The 24,422-nt window shown below is 36.3% G+C and overlaps 1 protein-coding gene across 1 annotated transcript in view; it reads left to right on the top strand.

The window, feature by feature from the left end:
• Positions 1 to 24,363, top strand: part of LOC108732818 — a 25,707-nt gene extending 1,344 nt beyond the window's left edge. Inside the window, exons 2-9 of the mRNA XM_025976594.1 lie at positions 7,964 to 8,058; positions 10,153 to 10,299; positions 10,362 to 10,424; positions 10,486 to 12,320; positions 17,295 to 22,210; positions 22,267 to 22,320; positions 23,084 to 23,170; positions 23,922 to 24,363. Of these exons, the coding sequence (XP_025832379.1) occupies positions 7,964 to 8,058; positions 10,153 to 10,299; positions 10,362 to 10,424; positions 10,486 to 12,320; positions 17,295 to 22,210; positions 22,267 to 22,320; positions 23,084 to 23,170; positions 23,922 to 23,966 (7,242 nt within the window). The 3' untranslated portion in view covers positions 23,967 to 24,363. The remainder of the gene's footprint in view (positions 1 to 7,963; positions 8,059 to 10,152; positions 10,300 to 10,361; positions 10,425 to 10,485; positions 12,321 to 17,294; positions 22,211 to 22,266; positions 22,321 to 23,083; positions 23,171 to 23,921) is intronic.
• The last annotated feature ends 59 nt before the right edge of the window (positions 24,364 to 24,422 follow it).

Below are 24,422 nucleotides of genomic sequence, written 5' to 3'. Positions count from 1 at the left end.
AAAATTAAGATTAAACCTTAAAATATGCCTACTTAATTATTTTATAAAAAAATACAAAAATAAAATTGAAACTATTTTAAACGGTATAATTATTATTATCAAGGATGGCTTTTTTTTCACTTTTTTTATCTAATTCACATACTGTTTATAACGGCTCCGTCTATAATGTCGTTTCTCATATAAGAGCATGTTTTGGCAGGTAATAGTCATTTTACACTTAATAAATTTGTTGTGTGTTTTATTTATTCAATTCCTACATAATTAAATATATATGTTTCACCGAACTTTTAATTACTAATATAACAAAGATAATATAAGTTGTATGTCCTATTTTGTAAGGGGATTTCCCAAATAGTAAGTTAATTGCTTTTAAAGGTACTTACAATTCTGAAAAGGTAATTATGGAAAACCTACCCCCATGTTACTAAATGTGTTCCTGATACCTGCTGCTGTTAAGTAGGTTAATATTTTAAAATAGGAAATTTGGGTAGGTTTTGAAAATTTCTCGAAATCCTTTCGATTATGTAAGATATTCATGATCGCAAATTGTACCTACTTATGTACATGTAAAGGTTTCAAACACCAAACAGTCTCTTTTTTATGTGTTTGCCGACATAATAAACAACTTCAAAATAAGAAAAGAGGCAAACGAAGTAAGTTTAAACTAATTTATTCGTCCCTTTGGTGTAGTGATGGTTGTACAAAAACAATGTTAAAAACTAGAAGTTCCAATTAAGCAAAAGTTTAAACTGCAACTAACTGATTTCAGTATTTTTGAAACATACAACTGGTTTTTACCCTCAAGATGCTTTTAGACATTTTATATATACGATTTTCGTTGAGGCATGGGACAAAAAGGTAAATATGTAAAACTGCAATAAATCTGTCAATAATGAATTTGGAAACTGAAGTGGATATGTAAAAGAATCTAGGGGTTTCTCACAAACGATAAACAAGGGGTTTTAAGTGTACGGGTGACGGTAACAAAGATATTATGAGGAAAGGGACGATTTTAAACTAGACTAGGCTACAAATTAATGACACAAAAAAAAAAATGGAAAACGAAATGAATACAAGTTACAAGAAATATGATATAAGGTTAAGATTAGTGTTATTTGAAAGAAGTTATTGAAAGGTGCATTTTTGACATTTGATAATTAAGTTTGGTATTAAATAATATGGATCAGTGATAAAATGTGAGGGGTATCCAACATTAGAATAAAGAATATAAAACTACAAGTATTTATTTGATGAGGTTATGTTTTACAGTCTCCCCTTTGGCTCGGGTGGTCTGGGAGGAGATATTCCACTATCTGATCTCTTAAATTGGGAAAAATCGTACATTTGGTGTAGGAGTATGGTACCTGGAAGGAAGTAATTCTAGTAATTCTCCGAAACAGTCTTCGTTCTTCTCGAGAATTTTCAGAACTCCTATTGTTATGCGGTAAATATGTGCCACTCAGGATATAATTTATTATCCTACGCGTCCATAGTACAAAAGTACCTTTGATGTTTTTGTCCGATTTCAAAATCTATAACCGATTAATAACTGCTTATTAATAATTAAGATATTGATGCGATTCATCTGGATAATACAGAGAAGCATTCATAACAATGAATTAGTGCTTAGAATAAAACATTAATGCATACAAAACAATTGGAAATGCATTCACTGTTGTGAATACATGCCATTGTTATGGCAGACGTAATCTTTTGTGAATATTAGATACATTGAGCACCACGGATCAGTGTGACTAAAAATACATTGACAATCGACAATGATCACCCTTTTCCAAATTTTCCTCTAAACTCGTCATAAATTATGTAACCGAAAATATCGCGAAGTCGAAGATGAAAACTACGCTGAGGATTATAGAAAGCTTTCCTAATAAAACGTAAATGTAATTTCTTAGGCGGGAGGGAGTGGGGTGCGCTTTCGTCCTTGAAATAAGGGATAAATGTCGCGAAAATGAAGAGGGAAATTACGCGAAAATGATAAAATGCTTTCCTAATAAGGAGCAAATCCGATATCCTACTCGGGAGAGGAAGTTGCGCTTTCATCCCTGAAATCAGGAGAGAATATCGCGAAGGCGAAGGTGGAAACTACGCGGAGGATGGTAAATTGCTTTTCTAATAAGGAGTGTAAGTGTAATTTCTTAGCCGGGGAGTGTTGCGCTTTTGCACCTAAAATCTGTTAAAATTATTTCGAAGGCGAAAGTGAAAACTACGCTGAGAATGGTACTAAACTTTCGTAATAACGAGTAAATGTAATATCAAAGCCGGAAGGGAGTGTTGCGGTTTCGTTCCTAAAAATCTGTTAAGAATATCGCGAACGCGAAGGTGAAAACTACGCTGAAGATAGTACAAAGCTTTCCTAATAAGGAGTAAATTTGTAATATTATAGCCGGGAGGGGTGTTGCGCTTTCGTTCCTAAAATTTGTTAAAAATATCGCGAACGCGAAGGTGAAAACTACGCTCAAGATAGTACAATGCTTTCCTAATAAGGAGTAAATATGTAATATCATAGCCGGGTAGAGTGTTGCGCTTTCCTTTTTAAAATTTGTTAAAAATATCGCGGAGGCGAAGGTGAAAACTACGCTGAGGATGATAAAATGCTTTCCTGATAAAAAGTAAATACAATTTCCTACCCGGGACGGAGTGTTACGCTTTCGCTCCTGAAATTAGGTAAAAATAAGTCGGATGTGGAAACTACGCGGAGGATGGCAAATTGCTTTTCTAATATGGAGTAAATATAATATCATAGCCGAGATGATGGGTCGCGTTTTCGTCCCTAAAATCTGTTAAAAATATTGCGAACGCGAAGGTGAAAACTACGCTAAGGATGGTACAAAGCTTTTCTAATAAGGAGTAAATGTAATATGACAGCCGGGAGGGAGTATTGCGCTTTCGTCTCTAAAATCTGTTAAAATTATATCGAAAACTACGCTGAGGATAGTACATAGCTTTCCTAATAAGGAGTAAATGTAATATCATAGACGGAGGGAGTTTTGCGCTTTCGTCCCTACAATTTGTTAAAAATATAGCGAAGGCCAGGGTGCAAAGTACGCTGAGGACGAAACAAAGCATTCTCAATGAGAAATAAATGTAATTTCTTACCAGGGACGCAGTGCTACGCTTTCGCTCTTAAAATTATGTAAAAATATAGCATAGTCGAATGTGGAAACTACGCGGAGGATGGTGAATTGCTTTTCTAATAAGGAGTAAATGTAATTTCTTAGCTGAGGGAGTGTTGCGCTTTCGTACCTAAAATATGTAAAAATATCGCGAAGACGAAAGTGAAAACTACGCTGAGGATGGTACAAAGCTTTCCTAATAAGAAACGAAAGTAATATCATAGGCGGGAGGGAGTGTTGCGCTTTTGTCCTTGTAATCAGGGGAAAACATCACGAAGGCGACCGTGGAAACTACGCGGAGGAAGGTAATATGCTTTCTTAATAAGAAGTTAATGCAATTTCTTAACTGGGAGGGAATGTTTCGCCTTTGCTCCTGAAATCAGGGGAAAGTATCACGAAGGCGAAGGTGGAAACTACGCGGAGGACGGTAAAATACTTTCCTGATAAGGAGTAAATGAAATTTGGTACTCGGGAGCCAATGTTGCTCTTTCTGTTGCTCTGAAATCAGGCAAAAATATCGCGGAGTCGAAGGTGGAAACTACGCGGAGGATGGTAAAATGCTTTCCAAATAACGAGTAAATGCAGTTTCTTACCTGGGTGGGAGCGTTGCGCCTTTGTCCGACTGATCGTGAATGGTTCACTGGATAAAATGCCCGCGTCAAATGCGGACGGCGATGAGGCGACCTAGGTTCTGTTCATGACCGAAGCAGTAACTTTTTCTCTTAATTTATATCTGCTTTGTAAACCGCCTACCTCGGATTGGCTTGGAATTACAACTCTCGCGATTGTCCTTCGCTAGTAACCCGGACTGAATATATGTATTATCCATACGAACAATAAATAGCCAAGCGATACGCAAATGTTCGGTTAGGATCGGCTTACAACTTTGCTTACATGTAAACATAAGATGCAGAATGACATTCGGCGTCTGCAGTTTATACTTAGATATATAGGTGTTGGGTAATAGTTGTATGGGCCATGTTACGTTTTATTACACCCATAACGATTTTGTCTAGTCTGAGCTGTGAGAAATAGGATGACCTTGAATTTTAGTACAACCACAATTTAAAAAATAATATACAAACTGTTGAGTTACCAGCAGGAACCAGGTCTGCCCTTTGTACAAGCTTTCAATTTTTGTATTAATCTCATGCGTCTGCACAATATACACCCGGGGAACCCCCAAATGCTCAACTATTACGTTTTTAGTTATATATGGAGAAACAATTCATTGTAGCACGGTCAACATGACCAAAAGTATACGTATGTTTTGGGCATCTTCATTTTTAATCAAAAATATTTTAAGTTAGATAATATTTATAAAAATCATACGTGATTCATCATGCTCTCCTGTCACAAGGGTAACTCGAGTTCGATAACCGGCTATTGCAATACTTTTTTTTCATATTTAGGTAAGGATTAATCTGTTTGTTTATAATTTGCTTTGAATTTCAAATAACTTTCTTTTGAATATTCAAATTTTTGCTATGACAAGACAAAGTGTAGCTACATATTTTAGAGTATTATGTTGAATTGTTCGGATATAGCGACATACGGTTATAACGACCAAGAGTGTCTTTATAATTGGTATTTATAGACACACTTTTTTGTTTTATTCTTTAAATGTCCCCGAAGTACTTAAGCAAGGTCTTGAGAATTTAGTGCGTATTTTTTTTATTTAGTAGTGACTTCCAGCCAAGTTACTTAGCGCCATTGGCTGTTTAAGTAAGAGTGGGGAGTAGTATTTAGAGAATCCCGTGTCCTCACCCTCAGTGACTCAGTTTTGTTCCGAATTCCTTGCGATTTGCATACATTTAAATAAAATTGTAAAATGCAGTGTGATGAGTGTGGTCTAGTGGTGAATTAATGAGTTATCGAAGTTGGCGAACAATAGCTAAGGTCTTGGGGCAAGTTTACATATTTGTGTTTCTATATACTAACAGAAGACTATGTGCTGATGACCTCGGATTGTATATATTTACCATACTATTACATAGAGATTGATATAAAGCAAGTCAAACGACTTCAGGTTTAGGTAACCTGGTGAGCATCAGCGTTTCAGTCGACCTTAGTCGTCGAGAGAGTGCTTTGTGAACAGTTTTCAAGTATTATATTGGCGGGAAACAAAATAATATAATATTAATTTATGAAATGAAAATTAACAGATAGTACTACTGTAAGACATCATGTGCAGTTATGTTTTTGTTAAATTTATTCAGTAGGTACCTGGTACCAAACAAACTGTGATGTATATGCCTGTTTGATTGAAAGAAAAAGTTTTTCTTTAGCACCTCTTTAAAGGTATCTAGATTTAAATAAGTGTAAAAGTAGGTGATGGTTGTTTGTTTTTTAATATCAGCGGTAAATGTGAGCGTATTTTTTTACTAAATTCATTTTAATTGACTGTTGTGGTGATAGGGCGGAATTTGTCAAGTTTATTTTTCGTAATAAATCAAATTTCTATTATTTTACTGATTATTATTCTAAAGGTCACAATAACTAGTGGTGACTCAGAAACGTGAAGACGCCTGCCTATCATGGGTCGCGTGCAGCAGTAATTAAGAAAAGTTGAAGAAAAACACAAAGTGAAAATTAAAAACGATATCAAATAGGAAATTATTAGTATTGATAAAATGTACAACGTATTTATATTAATCAATTAAAAAAAAGGAAAAATAAATTAATGTTCACTAGCATTTTTTTTTTGCGATATTATATCAATCTCTCAGGATGCTGTAGTATTTTATGATCAACTAACATTAATATATTTTTTGTCTAGGATTGTTTTTGTTGTAATTTGAGGCAAATTTACATAAATTGTCTATTTATAGCTTAACTTGATAGTTCACAATGTTTGATTGAATTTGTGTGTTACCAAGATAAGTACAATGTACCACATTATATGCATCGATTACAGTATTTGCATTTGCTAATGTTGATAAATCTCTTATCAATACCGGTTCCTGAACATGATTTAAGAAGCAATAGATAAATAGTATACCTATTTGGAATCTTGCAATTAAGTTACAACTATTAGAAATGAATAAACAAAGACCCCTGTTTTTAATATGTCGGTATTATATTGACACGTATATATTTCAATATATAGGGTGTTCGTTTTTTAATACCAATACGTACTGCCCATCAACTTACCACTTAAATAATTTCATTCAAGTTATTCATTCAGCAATTTTTTAGTATAAAGTGTTAAGTAGGGGATGAAATTGATCATTTAAATTGTATACCGAGTGTTTGGAAACTACGTAACCTATAAATATAGGTACTAGTGATTATTAGAGTACTTTTTAAAGATAAAAATTTAAATAGATTGGCTTTTATAGAAGGAGTCGTTCCCAACAATTTAAATCTGAGTGTTATTATTGTTGACACTTAAGGTGTTTTTTTTTCTTTATTCTAGACGGTGGGCGTGTAAACCGCATTTTAGAATTAATTGGAGTTTTGATTACAGAAGATGATGAAGGTTATCAAAGGCGTAAAGGTAGCCGTTTTTCTGTTAAAATAAATTTTTGATTTGGTACGCAGAGGTTAATAGAATTTATTGTAATAATGGTGAGGGATATAACGCATCTAACTATTATAGATACTATTTTCGTTCAAGAGATTGAAACTAATTCAAAAGGAATGGGGTAGTAACTATATGTGCATCATACATGTCAAAATTGTTGAGAGATTGTTGATTTATCCGGGCCGATCGAAGAATCACTTCGATTATTGTGCATTCTGTACAATGAACATACGTTTTAGATTATTTACACGTAATATCAAAGAGCATGTAAGTTAGAATACGTAACGCATGTCGTTGAACAATTGGTTGAAAGCAATCTCTCGATAATGTTAATGAAAAGTATGAATTTTCTAAGTTTGTTCGTTTAGTTAATTTAATTGTAGGTACTAAGTTGACTTTTAATGTATATAATTCTACCTTTGATTATATTAACTATGTATTATAGCATTGTGCAAATTTTAGTAATCAAAACATCTAATCTGGAAAAGAATCGTAGTGTAAATAAATAATAACAACTTGATTTCCACCATTTTGTTTTAAATATTGGCAATTTTTTATCCCATCGTATTGTTAATAAGGCGTAATGATGCAATAATATCTACAACATCCCTCATACAGTCCTTCAATCTCCCGAAGGGCGGCCAGTTTTGGTCGAGTTGGAGAAAGTTCGAATTAAAGAAAATTTGTACTTTTGTTTCGAATAATATTCTCTGATAACCCTTAGAATTAGGGTTTTAAGGGATATCCGCGCCCCTTTCACTCCGATTATAATTGAATGCGAATGAGATATTTGGCGTAGATAGATAGTGATTTTTTTCGGGTATTGGATAACCGCGTACCCAGCATTAGCAGTTCCGCGCATCCGACAAAATCACTACAATTAATAGTTCATGTCTTCGTTCCGGCAGCGAACATGAAAAACATCTTACATATGTTGCTGGGTCGATCTCTAATCCACTGTATCATTACGTCTTCTGAAAATGACCTGATAGGGTGAAACATTGTCAAGATTTAAAATCAAACAGCTATTACTTAGGTATTTATTATTATTATTACAAACCGTAATAACTACTTATGTAAACCTTATTATTAAAGTTAATAAACATTAAATATTAAAGCTCCAGAAGCAGTCAGTTCAGATCTAGGTTTGTAGGTGCTTTCTCAAAATGGTATTGTAAACTTTGTATTAACAGAATAAAATTATTTTAGTCTATTAATCCTGAAGTTGAGGAATCTAGAAGTGCTTAATTCTTTACGTGTTATCAGTAGCAACATAATTATGTAAATTTTCTATTTTTTGCAGATTCGGACTCCTGTAGATCAGAAAACGTATAATCAACTAGTATCGGAACCCCATGTAGCTCTTACTAGAATTAACGAGATGTTCAGTTATAGTAGGTTGGTAAATTGAAAACTATATTTTTAAAATAAGGTTGCGAATAAGGTATTCTCGATTAGCATTAAGATAAAAACACTTAGCTGGTTTTTCTTTCCAACCACTTTCAATTTAATTACGAAAATCTGCTTTTTATTACAAATTTGATATCATAACCGGCCAATTTCGAGAATTAACAAGGACACAGCTGTGTTATCAGCTAATTATGTGTATGTCGGCAGGAAACGGAAGTGGCAATGGTTTGCAGATAACACATGATGATCGAAGCTGTTAGTTGTTAATTGATCACGTTAATTAATAAGAGCTCCCGCGCTTTTGTAACTTTTGTTATCAGTAGAGAGAGCCCGTCGTTCGTTCAAATATGTTACTGTAATTGTATTGTATAATAAGTGTAATGGTAACGTATTATATGGCACAATAACATGTTGAGTGTACAATGTATACCTTTTGACTGCCCCAGAGTTCAGAATTAATGAAAAGGGGGAGGAAGTGTGATATGGAAGGTTATCCGGTTGATAAGATTTGCAGAATTTGTTTAAAAAAGCGAGAGTAATATAGAACATCCACCAATGAATTTATGTTATATATCAAAGCCCGCTTCGTACTATCGGTCTTGTTGCGGTCAGGTCAAAATATCGTTGATTGGTGAGAGATTCCGCGATGAATTGGTCAGACCGTGGTTTGACCGTTCCTTGTATGTAGTACGAATACTATCATGAAAAGTAAACTATAATACTTTACTTAACTCTGACTTAACCGTGACTTGACCAAGCGTATGTATCAGGCTTAATTGACGACCGTTATTTAACCGACAGTGTGACGAATTGGTTGGACCGTAATTTAATCGTTCCTTATGATATAAATACTACCACATGAAATGTATGGTATAATATTTTACTTGACTGTTGCCGAACCGTGACTTGACCGTCGTTTGGCTGATCCTCGTGGTAGATTCGAAAACTGACTTACGAAATGTATGCTACCATATTTTACTTGAGTGTGAACTGACCGGACCGCAACTTGACCGTGATTTGACCGATAATATCTATCGGGTTTAACAGACTAGATCATGATTTTAATCGTTCTCTAAAGTTGAATAGTACCACATGAAATGTTTGGTACAATATTTTACTTGACTTTAACCGTAACTTGACCGAAAGTATGAGTAGGTTTTAATTGACTGGACCGTGGTTTGGCCGATCCTTACAGTAGGTACGAATACTGTCATGTGAAATGTATGCTACAATTTTACTTGAGTGTGAATTGACCGGACCGCAACTTGACCGATAATATGTATCGAGTTTAACTGACTGGACCATGATTTTAATCGTTTCTTAAAGTTGAATAGTACCACATGAAATGAATGGTACAATATTTTACTTGACTTTAACCGTAACTTGACCGAAAGTATGAGTAGGTTTTAATTGACTGGACCGTGGTTTGGCCGATCCTTACAGTAGGTACGAATACTGTCATGTGAAATGTATGCTACAATTTTACTTGAGTGTGAATTGACCGGACCGCAACTTGACCGATAATATGTATCGAGTTTAACTGACTGGACCATGATTTTAATCGTTTCTTAAAGTTGAATAGTACCACATGAAATGAATGGTACAATATTTTACTTGAGTGTGAGCTGACCGAACCGCAACTTGACCGTGAAGTATGAATCAAGCTTAATTGAATAGACCGTGATGTGGCCGATCCTTATAGTACGAATACTGTCATATCAATTGTATGCTTCAATATTTTACTTGACTGACCTGACTGCTACTTGACCGCGATTTGACCGATTGTATGAATCGGGCTTAAATGACTGGATGATCGTTCTTTATAGTATGAATATTATGTTGAATGTATGCTGTAATATTTTACTTGACTGTTACCGGACCGCGACTTGACCGAAAGTATGAATCGGGCCTGTAATTATTGAATGTAATTCTTAATTCTCAATATAATGTCAATGGGATGTCGGGACGATGAAAGGGGAATCGTTTGTAGTATATTTTAATTGTTAAAAAATATATGAGTAGTTACAAATAGTTAGTGTTTTTGTCGATTTTCTTTTACATTTGTACATACCCTCTATACAGATATAGGACCAGGAGACACGACGACGATGACATTTACGGGCCGAATTTTGAGGACGAAGAAAGCTATTATCGTTTTCTAAACGAACGGAACAATCACCAATATTTTGACGGAAATTCGGACTTTAACTATGAGACAGGTTCATACAGGCAAGTTTTAAGCCACCATTTAAACCATCGTTTAAAAATATCTTACACTGGCCTTATTTCAGGGATGCATACTCTGATTACCACTATTCGGGTGAATTCGCCAGACCTGCTAGGTTGCGACAACCGTGAGTTCTTGATCACTTCCGTCAGTTTATGTAGTAGTAGGAATAGTTTCTCATCTTTCAGGGATCCATCATACCATCGGTACGCCCCATATCCGTACAGAGGGACCCAGTATCGACCACCTTTTAGAGGACGACAGAGGGGCCATTCTACATTTGCCATACCAAAAGGGCTACCTCCAAAAAAATGGAAGCCGCCGTCTGGCCCTTCTTGCGAACAAGTGTTAAAATCGCGGGTGCCATCAGTGCAAAGTGCCAAAGTGAATTCTTCAGAAGATGCCATCGTAAAGGATAGTTCGTGTAGTGACAGTTTGTGTTCCCCTGTTCAAAAAACTACAAGTGTCCCTTCTTGTGAGACTGTTCCGAAAAGTGGTAGCCCAACAGAAGAAACCGCGAAAGTTGTCGACGCATCGGATGTAAAGACTGAATGCAACACCACTATGGAAATGGAAACTGTGTGCTTTGAAGCACCCGCCGTTGAAGATATTGTTGATTTCATCGGTAATGAAGAAGGCGTACAAATGACGAACGACGAAACGTGTAAAAGTGCGTCTATAAAAGTGGAGTTGGAACCGATGGCTACATCAACTCCTACGTACGAGTCTATTGTGAAAGCTTCAAATCGTCCCGTTATACTTGTACCCGATAAATTGTCTGCTCCCGATTTTATTATCGATAAAAACGCTTCCTATCTTCCGAAGACTCCACCAAGTGAATCGAAGAAGGGGCTTGAAGAAAGGACCAAAGAAACGACGGTAAAAAATAACCTCGACACAACTAAAACGGTTGATGTATCAGGAGAGAAATCACCTGAGAATAACGTGAAGGATCCACCGAGTGAGTCGAAGAAGGAGTTTGAAGGAAAAGCAAAAGAAACGACGGTTAAAAATCAATCCGACACAACCAAAATGGTTAATGGGGCAAGCGAGAAATCACTTGGCAATAAATTGTCTGCTCCTGAATGTCCTTCTAACGTGAAGCCACCACCTACACCAAGTGAGCCGAAGAAGAAGAAGAACGAAGAGCGAGCAGACGAAACGACAGTAAAAAGTAAATGCGACACTAATGTGGCAGGAAAGACCCTTAGAACTAATGGCAATAACAATAAAGAGAAAATCTGTGTTAAAAGATCCACTTCGAAAAGAAGGATTTCCGGTGCATCTAGTTCTGTGAAGTCAAAGTTCGCAAAACTCGATGTTAGTTCGACTAAAGCGTCTTCTTCAAGTGGCCGATCAAAAGAAACTTCTAACGCCTTTAGTAAAGAGAACAAGGATGTGTCAACGTGTAGCAATAAGACATCTAAAATGGATGAAGCACGTTCAAAAAAGTCCAATGAAGATCTCGTTCATAAAAGTACCAAAACCAGCGATCTTCAGTCAAAAAAAACAACGGAAAAGGAGCCCCCTAAATCAAATGGGATTAACAAGATACGGATTCTTGAAAATGTTCGGCTTAATAACAAAGATGTTGGTAAATCTAATATCACAAAAGCGGGTCAAACTTCACCTAGAGAAAACCAAATCGGTAGTCCAAAAGAAGACAATGTTAGAAAACCAAAACAGATTGAAAAAGATCACAAACCTCAACAAAATAAACCATCAAATACGAAGAATAATGATTACGGTTCGAAGAATAAGCAAACACATTCCGCGGAACCAAAACATCCAAGGAGAGATCGAGATTATAATAATGCACCGAAAAAAGTTCCAAATCTCCAAAATGGGAACAACGACAAAGGCAACAAGCTTGATAAAGGACAGACTCAGTCCAGTGAATCGACTAAGACTCAGAAAGATCTTACTGTTACTGTTAAAGAACCACAAAGGGTCCCTGAAGCGTGCAACACAATCTTGTTGGCAGAGAAACCTGTTACACCTCCAAAACAACAGGAAATTTTACCAATTGTGACCGCAGAAGAAAGGAAAGCAGTAAACACAATGGAAAATAATGATAAGTCAGNAGGATATTACACAAATTTTTTACAATTTTTATTATTCTTTCATAAACCTTTCCAGCAAACCGGGGTCAAAAATCTTCAAGAATTCGTCTACAATTTAAATAGTTTACATACTTTTATTGTGATCCATCTTTGACATGTTTATTTTACCCAACATAAGAATAAAAAAACTTTTGTTCTGTCCGAGATTTGTTCCCGTGTCGCCCGAGCGGCAGATAATTATAAATTGCAACCTAAAATCGCGCGCAATTTAAATATATAAACACGTGGTAACTATGGCGATAACCAGTTTGAATAATTGTTATTTACGCCCAGCCTACTGAAATTCAAAAAACTATGTTAATTTTTGTTTAAACTTAATCCATATTTGGACAAAAATAAAATTCTCTGTCTTTGTATATTAAAAGATGTTGAATTTTGTACAAAAAAAGCTCTACTTTCGTGCAAATTTATGTTTGATTTTATAAATAAATCTTAAAAGCTATCCTTAAGAACGGATAATGTTTATTCGATATTTCTAATTCTTCTAACTGTAGATACGTACAACCAACAAGTTATTTACAAAGTAAGACTTATTATGAGGCAATTAGTAAACTTTGAGTACCGTTAGATGTTATATGGTCACCAAGTATGCATGTCTCTAATCATAATGATCTATGGTTAGTCATTAATAGTTGTGCAATGTCTTCTCTGGCAATGTCGTTAGTCTATGAATGTCGTCATTCATCATTATGTTTTGCTGTGATATGTAGTCATGTAAACAAAATTGGTTAAATTCAAATAAACATTTTAAATCATTTGTTTTATAAATTAAACAGTCAATGGCCACTTGTATTGTGTATCTAGTTACTTTTGCAGGTTAAATAAAGAAGTGGCAAGTACCTGATTTTTCCCCTTAAAAGAAAAATTGTGCTGATGAATTAAAAAATTGTAAGTTCACATTTAATGAAATATTAGGAAATGCATTCTTTTAATATTGTTTTGTAAAATTAATTTAAATTAGTACTAATCGACATGCTCAGTCCAAAACAAAGTACTTTGACTAACAATTCCAATAAGAATGCTGTACAGGAACTGCCGTTCAACCCAAAGGCAGCAGAAGTGTTTTCAGTGCAAAAAAAATATAGAGAGAAGATGATAAGGTATCTCAGTTTTTGTTTTCCCGAAATAGACGGTATTGTAAGTAATTCTCTTCTTATGTAGGTAGGTATTCATTTAATTAAATATGTTCTGTAGGAGTTACATGAAACATTAAAAGAATGTCTGTTTCAAGTGGATAAGGCAGTGAATGTACTTGAAAAGGTATCAGGAATTACTGTAACAACTGATTTTGTTACTTGGTTGAAAAGTATGAGTTTTAATGTGAAGGAAGTTAAAAAACTGATGAGGCCACCAAAGAGCGCTGTGCAAAATATTAATGAGCCAGGTAAATTATTTAAATTTTAGGATAATACACCAAATATCTATCGTGCTGTTTTAATATTATAACAGGCTACTGTTATACAGCTAACAGTTATATTTAAAAATAAAATTTGTGTTATTCTATTTGATTATTGTTTTTCATTACATACTTGTAATTCCATCTTTTAAATCAGTAGTTTTTAATTTTAGAGAACATTTTTAAATTAATGACTGCAAACCATGATGTACCTGAGAATATATCCCGAGAAGAACAAATTTTGAATATTGTAAGCATCTCTAGTGCATCCGTATACATTTTGACAACTAATTTTTTATTTTAAGATTGAAGACAATCAAATAATAGTAGAAAACGCGACCTTAATGCAACTCCTTGCAAAACCTGTTGTTCACATTGAAAGATTGCCCCTTTCAACTATAGAAAGCACATATCAAAACTTGAATAAAAAGTTATATTTGTAAGATAAAAATTCCTCTTTTTTTTTTACTCTCGTATAAAATTTGATTTTTTAGATCATCTCCACCTTACAAAAGAAACAAATCAGCAAGTAGTATTNTTTTAATCGTTCTCTAAAGTTGAATAGTACCACATGAAATGTTTGGTACAATATTTTACTTGACTTTAACCGTAACTTGACCGAAAGTATGAGTAGGTTTTAATTGACTGGACCGTGGTTTGGCCGATCCTTACAGTAGGTACGAATACTGTCATGTGAAATGTATGCTACAATTTTACTTGAGTGTGAATTGACCGGACCGCAACTTGACCGATAATATGTATCGAGTTTAACTGACTGGACCATGATTTTAATCGTTTCTTAAAGTTGAATAGTACCACATGAAATGAATGGTACAATATTTTACTTGAGTGTGAGCTGACCGAACCGCAACTTGACCGTGAAGTATGAATCAAGCTTAATTGAATAGACCGTGATGTGGCCGATCCTTATAGTACGAATACTGTCATATCAATTGTATGCTTCAATATTTTACTTGACTGACCTGACTGCTACTTGACCGCGATTTGACCGATTGTATGAATCGGGCTTAAATGACTGGATGATCGTTCTTTATAGTATGAATATTATGTTGAATGTATGCTGTAATATTTTACTTGACTGTTACCGGACCGCGACTTGACCGAAAGTATGAATCGGGCCTGTAATTATTGAATGTAATTCTTAATTCTCAATATAATGTCAATGGGATGTGACGATGAAAGGGGAATCGTTTGTAGTATATTTTAATTGTTAAAAAATATATGAGTAGTTACAAATAGTTAGTGTTTTTGTCGATTTTCTTTTACATTTGTACATACCCTCTATACAGATATAGGACCAGGAGACACGACGACGATGACATTTACGGGCCGAATTTTGAGGACGAAGAAAGCTATTATCGTTTTCTAAACGAACGGAACAATCACCAATATTTTGACGGAAATTCGGACTTTAACTATGAGACAGGTTCATACAGGCAAGTTTTAAGCCACCATTTAAACCATCGTTTAAAAATATCTTACACTGGGCTTTTTTCAGGGATGCATACTCTGATTACCACTATTCGGGTGAATTCGCCAGACCTGCTAGGTTGCGACAACCGTGAGTTCTTGATCACTTCCGTCAGTTTATGTAGTAGTAGGAATAGTTTCTCATCTTTCAGGGATCCATCATACCATCGGTACGCCCCATATCCGTACAGAGGGACCCAGTATCGACCACCTTTTAGAGGACGACAGAGGGGCCATTCTACATTTGCCATACCAAAAGGGCTACCTCCAAAAAAATGGAAGCCGCCGTCTGGCCCTTCTTGCGAACAAGTGTTAAAATCGCGGGTGCCATCAGTGCAAAGTGCCAAAGTGAATTCTTCAGAAGATGCCATCGTAAAGGATAGTTCGTGTAGTGACAGTTTGTGTTCCCCTGTTCAAAAAACTACAAGTGTCCCTTCTTGTGAGACTGTTCCGAAAAGTGGTAGCCCAACAGAAGAAACCGCGAAAGTTGTCGACGCATCGGATGTAAAGACTGAATGCAACACCACTATGGAAATGGAAACTGTGTGCTTTGAAGCACCCGCCGTTGAAGATATTGTTGATTTCATCGGTAATGAAGAAGGCGTACAAATGACGAACGACGAAACGTGTAAAAGTGCGTCTATAAAAGTGGAGTTGGAACCGATGGCTACATCAACTCCTACGTACGAGTCTATTGTGAAAGCTTCAAATCGTCCCGTTATACTTGTACCCGATAAATTGTCTGCTCCCGATTTTATTATCGATAAAAACGCTTCCTATCTTCCGAAGACTCCACCAAGTGAATCGAAGAAGGGGCTTGAAGAAAGGACCAAAGAAACGACGGTAAAAAATAACCTCGACACAACTAAAACGGTTGATGTATCAGGAGAGAAATCACCTGAGAATAACGTGAAGGATCCACCGAGTGAGTCGAAGAAGGAGTTTGAAGGAAAAGCAAAAGAAACGACGGTTAAAAATCAATCCGACACAACCAAAATGGTTAATGGGGCAAGCGAGAAATCACTTGGCAATAAATTGTCTGCTCCTGAATGTCCTTCTAACGTGAAGCCTCCACCTCCACCGAGTGAGCCGAAGAAGAAGAAGAACGAAGAGCGAGCAGACGAAACGACAGTAAAAAGTAAATGCGACACTAATGTGGCAGGAAAGACCCTTAGGACTAATGGCAATAACAATAAAGAGAAAATCTGTGTTAAAAGATCCACTTCGAAAAGAAGGATTTCCGGTGCATCTAGTTCTGTGAAGTCAAAGTTCGCAAAACTCGATGTTAGTTCGACTAAAGCGTCTTCTTCAAGTGGCCGATCAAAAGAAACTTCTAACGCCTTTAGTAAAGAGAACAAGGATGTGTCAACGTGTAGCAATAAGACATCTAAAATGGATGAAGCACGTTCAAAAAAGTCCAATGAAGATCTCGTTCATAAAAGTACCAAAACCAGCGATCTTCAGTCAAAAAAAACAACGGAAAAGGAGCCCCCTAAATCAAATGGGATTAACAAGATACGGATTCTTGAAAATGTTCGGCTTAATAACAAAGATGTTGGTAAATCTAATATCACAAAAGCGGGTCAAACTTCACCTAGAGAAAACCAAATCGGTAGTCCAAAAGAAGACAATGTTAGAAAACCAAAACAGATTGAAAAAGATCACAAACCTCAACAAAATAAACCATCAAATACGAAGAATAATGATTACGGTTCGAAGAATAAGCAAACACATTCCGCGGAACCAAAACATCCAAGGAGAGATCGAGATTATAATAATGCACCGAAAAAAGTTCCAAATCTCCAAAATGGGAACAACGACAAAGGCAACAAGCTTGATAAAGGACAGACTCAGTCCAGTGAATCGACTAAGACTCAGAAAGATCTTACTGTTACTGTTAAAGAACCACAAAGGGTCCCTGAAGCGTGCAACACAATCTTGTTGGCAGAGAAACCTGTTACACCTCCAAAACAACAGGAAATTTTACCAATTGTGACCGCAGAAGAAAGGAAAGCAGTAAACACAATGGAAAATAATGATAAGTCAGAATTTATAAAGAAATCACTATACCGACGAAAAAGTGTCGACTTGGGAGTGTTGAGTCATCGAAATGAATTGTCTGCTATCCAGAGAAAACGACGGGCAAAGTCCGTCGGTCCGATAACAGACGTAGGTGATTTTTTCACTGGCTTTAGACTGACGAGATCCAAATCCCAAGAACTGGGCGCCACATTGATAACAGACGTCGTCAACTTCAGTCGTGAACATAAAAAGTTGAATCTTCAGAACATCAAATCTGATTCATCCAGACGGACATCAGATTGTGTTCAAGACCAAAACACCATCAGAGACATTATCAACTTCAATCCGTTTAAATTGATCAACGTATCCGGTTCCTTAGCCAAAGACCCGAGATTGAACAGAAACGCCAATCCGCAATTGTTAACGAAAGAAAAGTTTATGGAAAGCATGTGTCAATCAGGAAGTCTCTCGGGCCTAAAAGACTACAGATTCAACTTCGAAAAGTCTCCAACACTTAACTACGATAAGATTGATTATGTTGGTACGAAACCGACGTCTTTGTTGAAGAGTCCTTTGCACGAGCATCTGTCCTTTTCGATAGAATCTAATTCCAGAGCCGTGGCAAATGGTGACAGTAAAAAATCTCCAAGAGAAACTTTATTAAAAAGCAGTAACGTTTCGCCATTGCCGGTTATCAATAATAAAAAAGGCAATTCTGAAGTTGCAAAGGTCTATTTGAATCCTGCTTCACCACCGAATCCTACAAAAGCGCCACGTAACAAGTGTTCTGAACTTCAACCGTCTAAACCCAAAAATGCTTTAGGAAAGAGTGAAGGACCAAAATTCGCGAAAAGGGAATCGTTGTTTCGAACTTCTCCATCGAAAGCTTTCAGTTCTCACAATACAAAAAACGATAAATGTTGTAAATCAGCTAATACTGCTACTACATTCACCAACAACAATCCGATAGCAAAACGTAAAAGAAGAGGAAGACGGGGGAAGAAAAATGGCGCCACGATTCCGCAAAATGTTGTCAGTGGTTGCAATGCTCAGAACGTTAATAAAACCACCATTCATCCGGCATCAAAATTAAAATTAAACGAGTTGAAACCAACAAATTTTGATGCTGCAACTAAGAAGAAGAATAATCCTGTTCTCAATCGGAAAGTACAACCACATCAAACTGACCTAAGACCTTCCAAATCTGATAACGTTCCCATCACCACGTCCGCAATTCTTAAGGATTGTTTGCTCCATGAGGACATTGACAAATACTTTCCGTCGAATAATGTCAAAGGTAGTTCCATGGTTTTGAATGTCGGGGATGTTAGCATTTTAATGACGGAAAAGGGGTGCAAGAAAGTATCTCACGAATCTGTCGAAACGATTGTGGACGAACAGTGGCAAAAGGTGGAGGAATTTCTAACACCTAAACCGTCCAACGCGAAAACATCAGTGTTCAAAGGTGCTACGGATGAGATCGATCGCGACATGTCACTACATGAAGTCATTGGACCCGAAAATATAATACCTGTAAAGCGAAGCAGTCCTGTGCCTATCCTACCAAAACCAGTTGCCGAAATCGGTACTACAAATTTGACCTTGAAATCTCTTCTAACAAATACAACGGTTATTGGTCAAAATGGTTTTGGTTCCGGTAATATGACTGTAACATTAATCACACCAGCAATTGACCAAAATAGTTCTGGCTCCAATAGCATAATTCTGACACCAGTCCTAACAAAACCATCAGCAGCTTATGAAAATAATTTCGGATCGAATGGTTTGAATGTAACATCGATCCCACAAAACACTTTACCAGTTGCCGAAAATAATTTTGAAAGGCAGAAAACTCCAGTACGTATTATTGCTGAAAGTGGTGTAGAAAATAATAACGAAGAGCGAATTCTTCCGATTCTTATCCCATCAAAATCAACAGCACTAGCTGAAAGCAGTTTTGGCGTCGAAAATGTAAATGAAAAATGCACAGTTCTAGCGCCTACCCCATCAGAACCAACTGCAAACGTGGCGGGAACCGTGCCAACGTCTACTCCATTAAACGCAACTGGAGTAGTCGAAAATGTTGGTCTAAAAAATACAAATGGAAACCAAACTGTTCGGCTACCCAGTCTATCAACACCGACAGCAGTTGTCGTTGACAGTGGTTTTGGTGTCGAAAATGTAACTGAACGAGCTGTCTCAGTGCCTTTCGCCGTTATCAAACATAATTTTAGATCGGAAAATACAAATGAGAAACGAATCGTTCGTCCTCCTATCGAGTCAATTCCAACTGTAGTTACTGAAGGTGGTTTTGGTTCCGCCAATGTAAATGTGATGTCGATTCCACCAAAAACAGCAACAGTCGCTGGTTTTGGCAATCAGCCATCGATACTACAGAATCCAAAGGAATCAGTTACTAATACTCTCCAAGCTGTTGTTACCCAAATCGGTTGCAATAACGGCAATCAGCCCGCAGTAAATTTCTCTGTTCCTTTACCAATCGTAGCTCAACAACCATCAGTGAATCGTGTGTCACATCGCGATTTGGCCGTTGGTCTCGTACCTTTCATTTACCGTCTTCTCATTTACAAAAACGAAAGATACACGTTCAAAACTGTGCGCGAGAAGATGAATTCAAAGATGGTAGCCAAGGAAACGGTGATAGCCGATTGGAAAATTCTGACGGATGCTTACGTTTGCACCTTTCAAACTGTGGGTAACCAGATGATAAGTTATCTAAAAGGAGTGGAAGTCAAAAGGTTTCAGTTGGGACTGCTCTTCAAAGAAATTGAAAACTTCTTCAGAAACAACGGATTTAGCAGCGTGACCCAGCCAATGATATTGTTCTCCATGTACGATATATTCGTATTATGTAAACCAATTAGTGAATCAGAATTTTTGGACAAGATGTGGAAGGACGTAGAACAATATGCAACCTATTTAATGAAGTTGAAGGCACAACAGTCCTCATCTAATGCTCCTTCTCAACAGCACGTTCCTACGACGTTGAACAGGCAAAATCCCACAGTTAATAACCATCAAATTGATAGCATTTCATTGAGCAGTAACACTATCCCTACTAACAACAGTGTTGTTGTCAACACTTCTGTATCGAATTATTCCCAAATGAGTAATGCTCCAAGAATATTATCCAGTGTTACACACGTCAGCAACCAGAGACTTCCAAATATTTACCAAAATGGAGGATATATTATTCATAATTACTCTTCTTCGAATAATTGCAATCAATTCAACGTCCAGAATCCACAAATACGCGACATTACAACTAACAACGTTGCAAATTTAGCCAAATCTAGTAATAATAATTTAGTGGCTAACAAGTTCGTGTCTCGCAGCAATAACAATAAAAAACAGTTGCCCAATATGCAACAGTACAGTCAGATATCAAAGCAAAATGCAGTAAATCAACAATCGTCTCACAATCCGAGTAACTACGGTTATCTTCAAAGATCTGATACTCTGCCTGGACAAGGACAAGAAAGACAAAGTCCTCAGCAAAATGTAACTTTGGCGCCGCCACCATCTTACCTCCAACCGATCCCTTCTGCTTCGATGGGATCGATCAATCCGTATCATAATCAATCTGTTATGTACAATTCCGTATATCAGCAGAACTCTCAACGGGGATCTGCTCATGTACAAAACGTTGGATCCCAGAATCAGTATGACCACAGTTCAAATTATCGAAATCCACCTCGACAAAATGTTCTCAATAACTACAATAGTTCTGTACATGTCCAGCCGCATATGTCGTTGGGGAGACAAGTCGGTTGTTCTACTTATCCTCCCCAAAACAGCGCTCCTTCACACAGTTATTTCCACAGTACGGTCTATCCTCCGACACTTCCTCAACATTCGACTTTCTCTGGAATTCCTTCAATGCAAAATAGCGTTCGAAACAATTACAATCATTCAGAAAGTACGTTTCAGTCGCACGTGAACGAAAGAAGCAAGAAAGAGAACAAAACCTTCGACAATTCCCGAAATTTGCATTTGCCTAGAATTGCGCCGCCTGTGTCTCAAACGTACCCAGTTCACAATTCCTTGCCCATCCAACACGTTTCCGCCCCGTCTCCTTCCGAAGCATCAAATTCGATCGTTAGTCCTGTTCGACAACAGATGATGTCACCTCAAAGTCAACAGTCACAGTGTTTGCCAACAGTTCAACCACCTGCGTCTCAAACGTTGTACCCGGTTCACAACCCCATGTCCACCCAAAACGTTTGTGCTCCACCTCCTTCTGAGGCATCAAACTCGATCGTTAATTCTGTTCCACAACAGTTGCTGGTGGCACCTCAAAAATCACAGTTTTTGTTGAGTGACTTGCTTCGTTCGCATCAGTTTCCTCTGTCGCCGACACCCATCAGTGTCGCTCTCGATAAGCCAAATCCTGCTGACTTCCCCGGAAGGAGCGATATTAGTGACAAAGACGGATCGACTGAGCAAAGACATTGTCAGGTGACCAGTAGTCCACCAGTTACCGAGAAAGATATCTCTTCACAACAACCTCCTGCAAATCCCGCCGACAACTTCAAGATTTACTTACCACCACGGTCTTCTGCCGATACAACAAATAAAGAAGCTCAACCAGAGGGCCCAGTATCTTCAGAAGAAGTACCAGCAGCTAATGTTCATGGTACATCATCTAACGACGATATCGTTAAAATAAGTGATTCTGAAGAAGAAGAAGACGAAGGAGAAGTTGAACCGGAGTACATCAGTATTGAAAAGTGGGTCATCATGAACCAGGAAGTTATCGACTTGGAAGACTATGACGATATATTTGAACCGAAATATTTGAAGCAGGACATTAAAAATGAAATGAATAATGACGGTTATGAAGAATCTGTAACGGTTGAGGTCAGTCAGTGTTGATTAAGGTTTTACGTAACTAGAATAATTGTCGTTTGTTACAGGAATTTCCACCAGAGGTGTCGTCTCCTGATAGTGGAATATGCACCCCCAAAGGGGTAAGTTTATATACCATCTGTGTCGTATGCATGGAGACTTAAGTCTTGATAATCGAAATAACAAAGCCTAGTACTTTGTTGTTGCGCATGTGCTGTTTATTGCTTATCATCTAATTAAAATTATCATTAGCAGTCGTTAGTAGTTAGATAATTTATGTTGCACGATTCTTTTGCATGTGGGCCAGTTTCGTAACGTTTTATCTTCGACCTATGATACTTAGAGCGACCCTTTCGACCTTCTTATCTAATTTTTGTTTAACATTTCTCGAATATCTACTTAAAACACGGTTTCTTCTGGCTTTTAAAAATTGTATTTCGATATTTGATGTGAGCATTAAACTATAACTGAATTATCAAAAAGAATATGTATGTTGATAATATTTAATACTTCTGATTAACTAACACCCTTCCCTTTGATTTGGATGACTTCTAATTATAATTGTTCGCTGCTCAGTATTTTAATATTTCTTGGGGTTAATGTTGCTATTACACAGGTATATGAATTTTGATTAACTTGAATAATTAATAATAATTTAATTATTTACAGTAAATTAGTAGTAAAGTAATACAGCTAATTTTACTGGAACATATCTGTTAGTTTACAAAAAGAAAAGAAATTTTAAAAAACAAGTGGGAACGAGGCTTCTGAAAGCTTTCAAAATTAAGTTGAATTAGATGATTACAAAATTTCAAGTGGTAACAGTTAATCAATTTTCATATGCAATTTTGACCTTACGAAATATGATTCGGTTTTTGTTTTTAGGATGAACTTAATATTTGTTTCTGTGGGGTAAAGGCAGCTTTTGTTTGTTCTTGTCGAAGTGTCATCTATTGCTCGAGACGTTGTCAGGTAAATTACTTTTTTTTTCATTGTCTTTTTGACTGAAAATTTGCGATTAAAATCGAACTCTACTTTAGAGAATGACCAAAAATCGGTTTAAGGTGGCGTTTTGTTTTAAATGCTCCTGCTTTTGACGATGTAAAGGCTTTAACAGTCAAATTCGACCTTTAGACGCAGTTTTCACCTTTATAATGCTCTTGATTCTCCTAATATTCTAATTGCACTATTTTTAAGCAATACATTACATTAAAATCTAGTTCAGTAAAAATACATCATTTGCTTTATGTAGGTATGTAAATATCTTTTTATTAATTTAATTTCTATCCATTACAAATTACATCAAATAATAATCAAAAATTGTTGCTGCTGTTACACCAACGCCGGGAATCGAACCCGTTACATTTACGCATCAACGCTCTGACTCGAGCAGTGACAGTAGCAACAACGTCGAAATATACCTACAAGGTTACAAATTCGTCGATCTAATCTATATTAATATCATATGAAGTACTTTCAATAGTGGTTAATATTTAATATTAATGTGAAAATTATTTTTTATCCGCTAATTACCTCAAATTAATGAGGAAAAATTGTTGACGTTGTCACACCCTCGCCGGGAATCGAACCCGGGACAGTTGGCTTTACCTACCAATGCAGCATTGAAAGTATTTCATATGATATTTTTTTTATATCATAAACATCAAAATAGGGTAGTTATCATGTCATAACACAATAAAATTTTTTATTAATTTTCTTCTAGGAAGTGGATTGGGATTCTCACCAAAAGGACTGTAAGTCACAGTAAAACTGAAGTAAATATTTGATGGTATGGTAAAGTTAGTTTCATTAAATGAAAAAAGTTTTAAGTATTAACTGATAACTGAAACTGATTTTTTTTTTGACTGCCTATGAAGGGACTTTTGTTCTTGTTTGTTGTTAGATAAACTTTGCATACGTATTATTGTATTAGTAGGTTTTCTGGTGCAATATAAAAGTAGAAAAAATGTTATTGTTAATTTCATAAATTAGCGCATTTTATTTAGGTATTTAAAAGCGCACCAATGCCAAAGAAAATTCTTTATGTTTCCTACTACTACAATTTTTTATGTAGTTCTGTGTCCTTAATATGTAGTAAGTAATGTTAATGATTTTTTTTGTTTTTTTTTTTTAATGATACACCAACACAAGATAGTTAGATACGTTCCGATAATACAATAATTTTATTTTTTTTTAATTATATCGAATTATTCCCAAATGAGTA

The sequence above is a fragment of the Agrilus planipennis genome, unplaced genomic scaffold (genome assembly GCF_000699045.2).
Source record: "Agrilus planipennis isolate EAB-ADULT unplaced genomic scaffold, Apla_2.0 scaffold68, whole genome shotgun sequence".
NCBI classification, from domain to species: Eukaryota; Metazoa; Arthropoda; class Insecta; order Coleoptera; family Buprestidae; genus Agrilus; species Agrilus planipennis.
The sequence above is the reverse complement of the archived record's forward strand: the minus strand, read 5'-3'. Positions and strand labels throughout refer to the sequence as shown.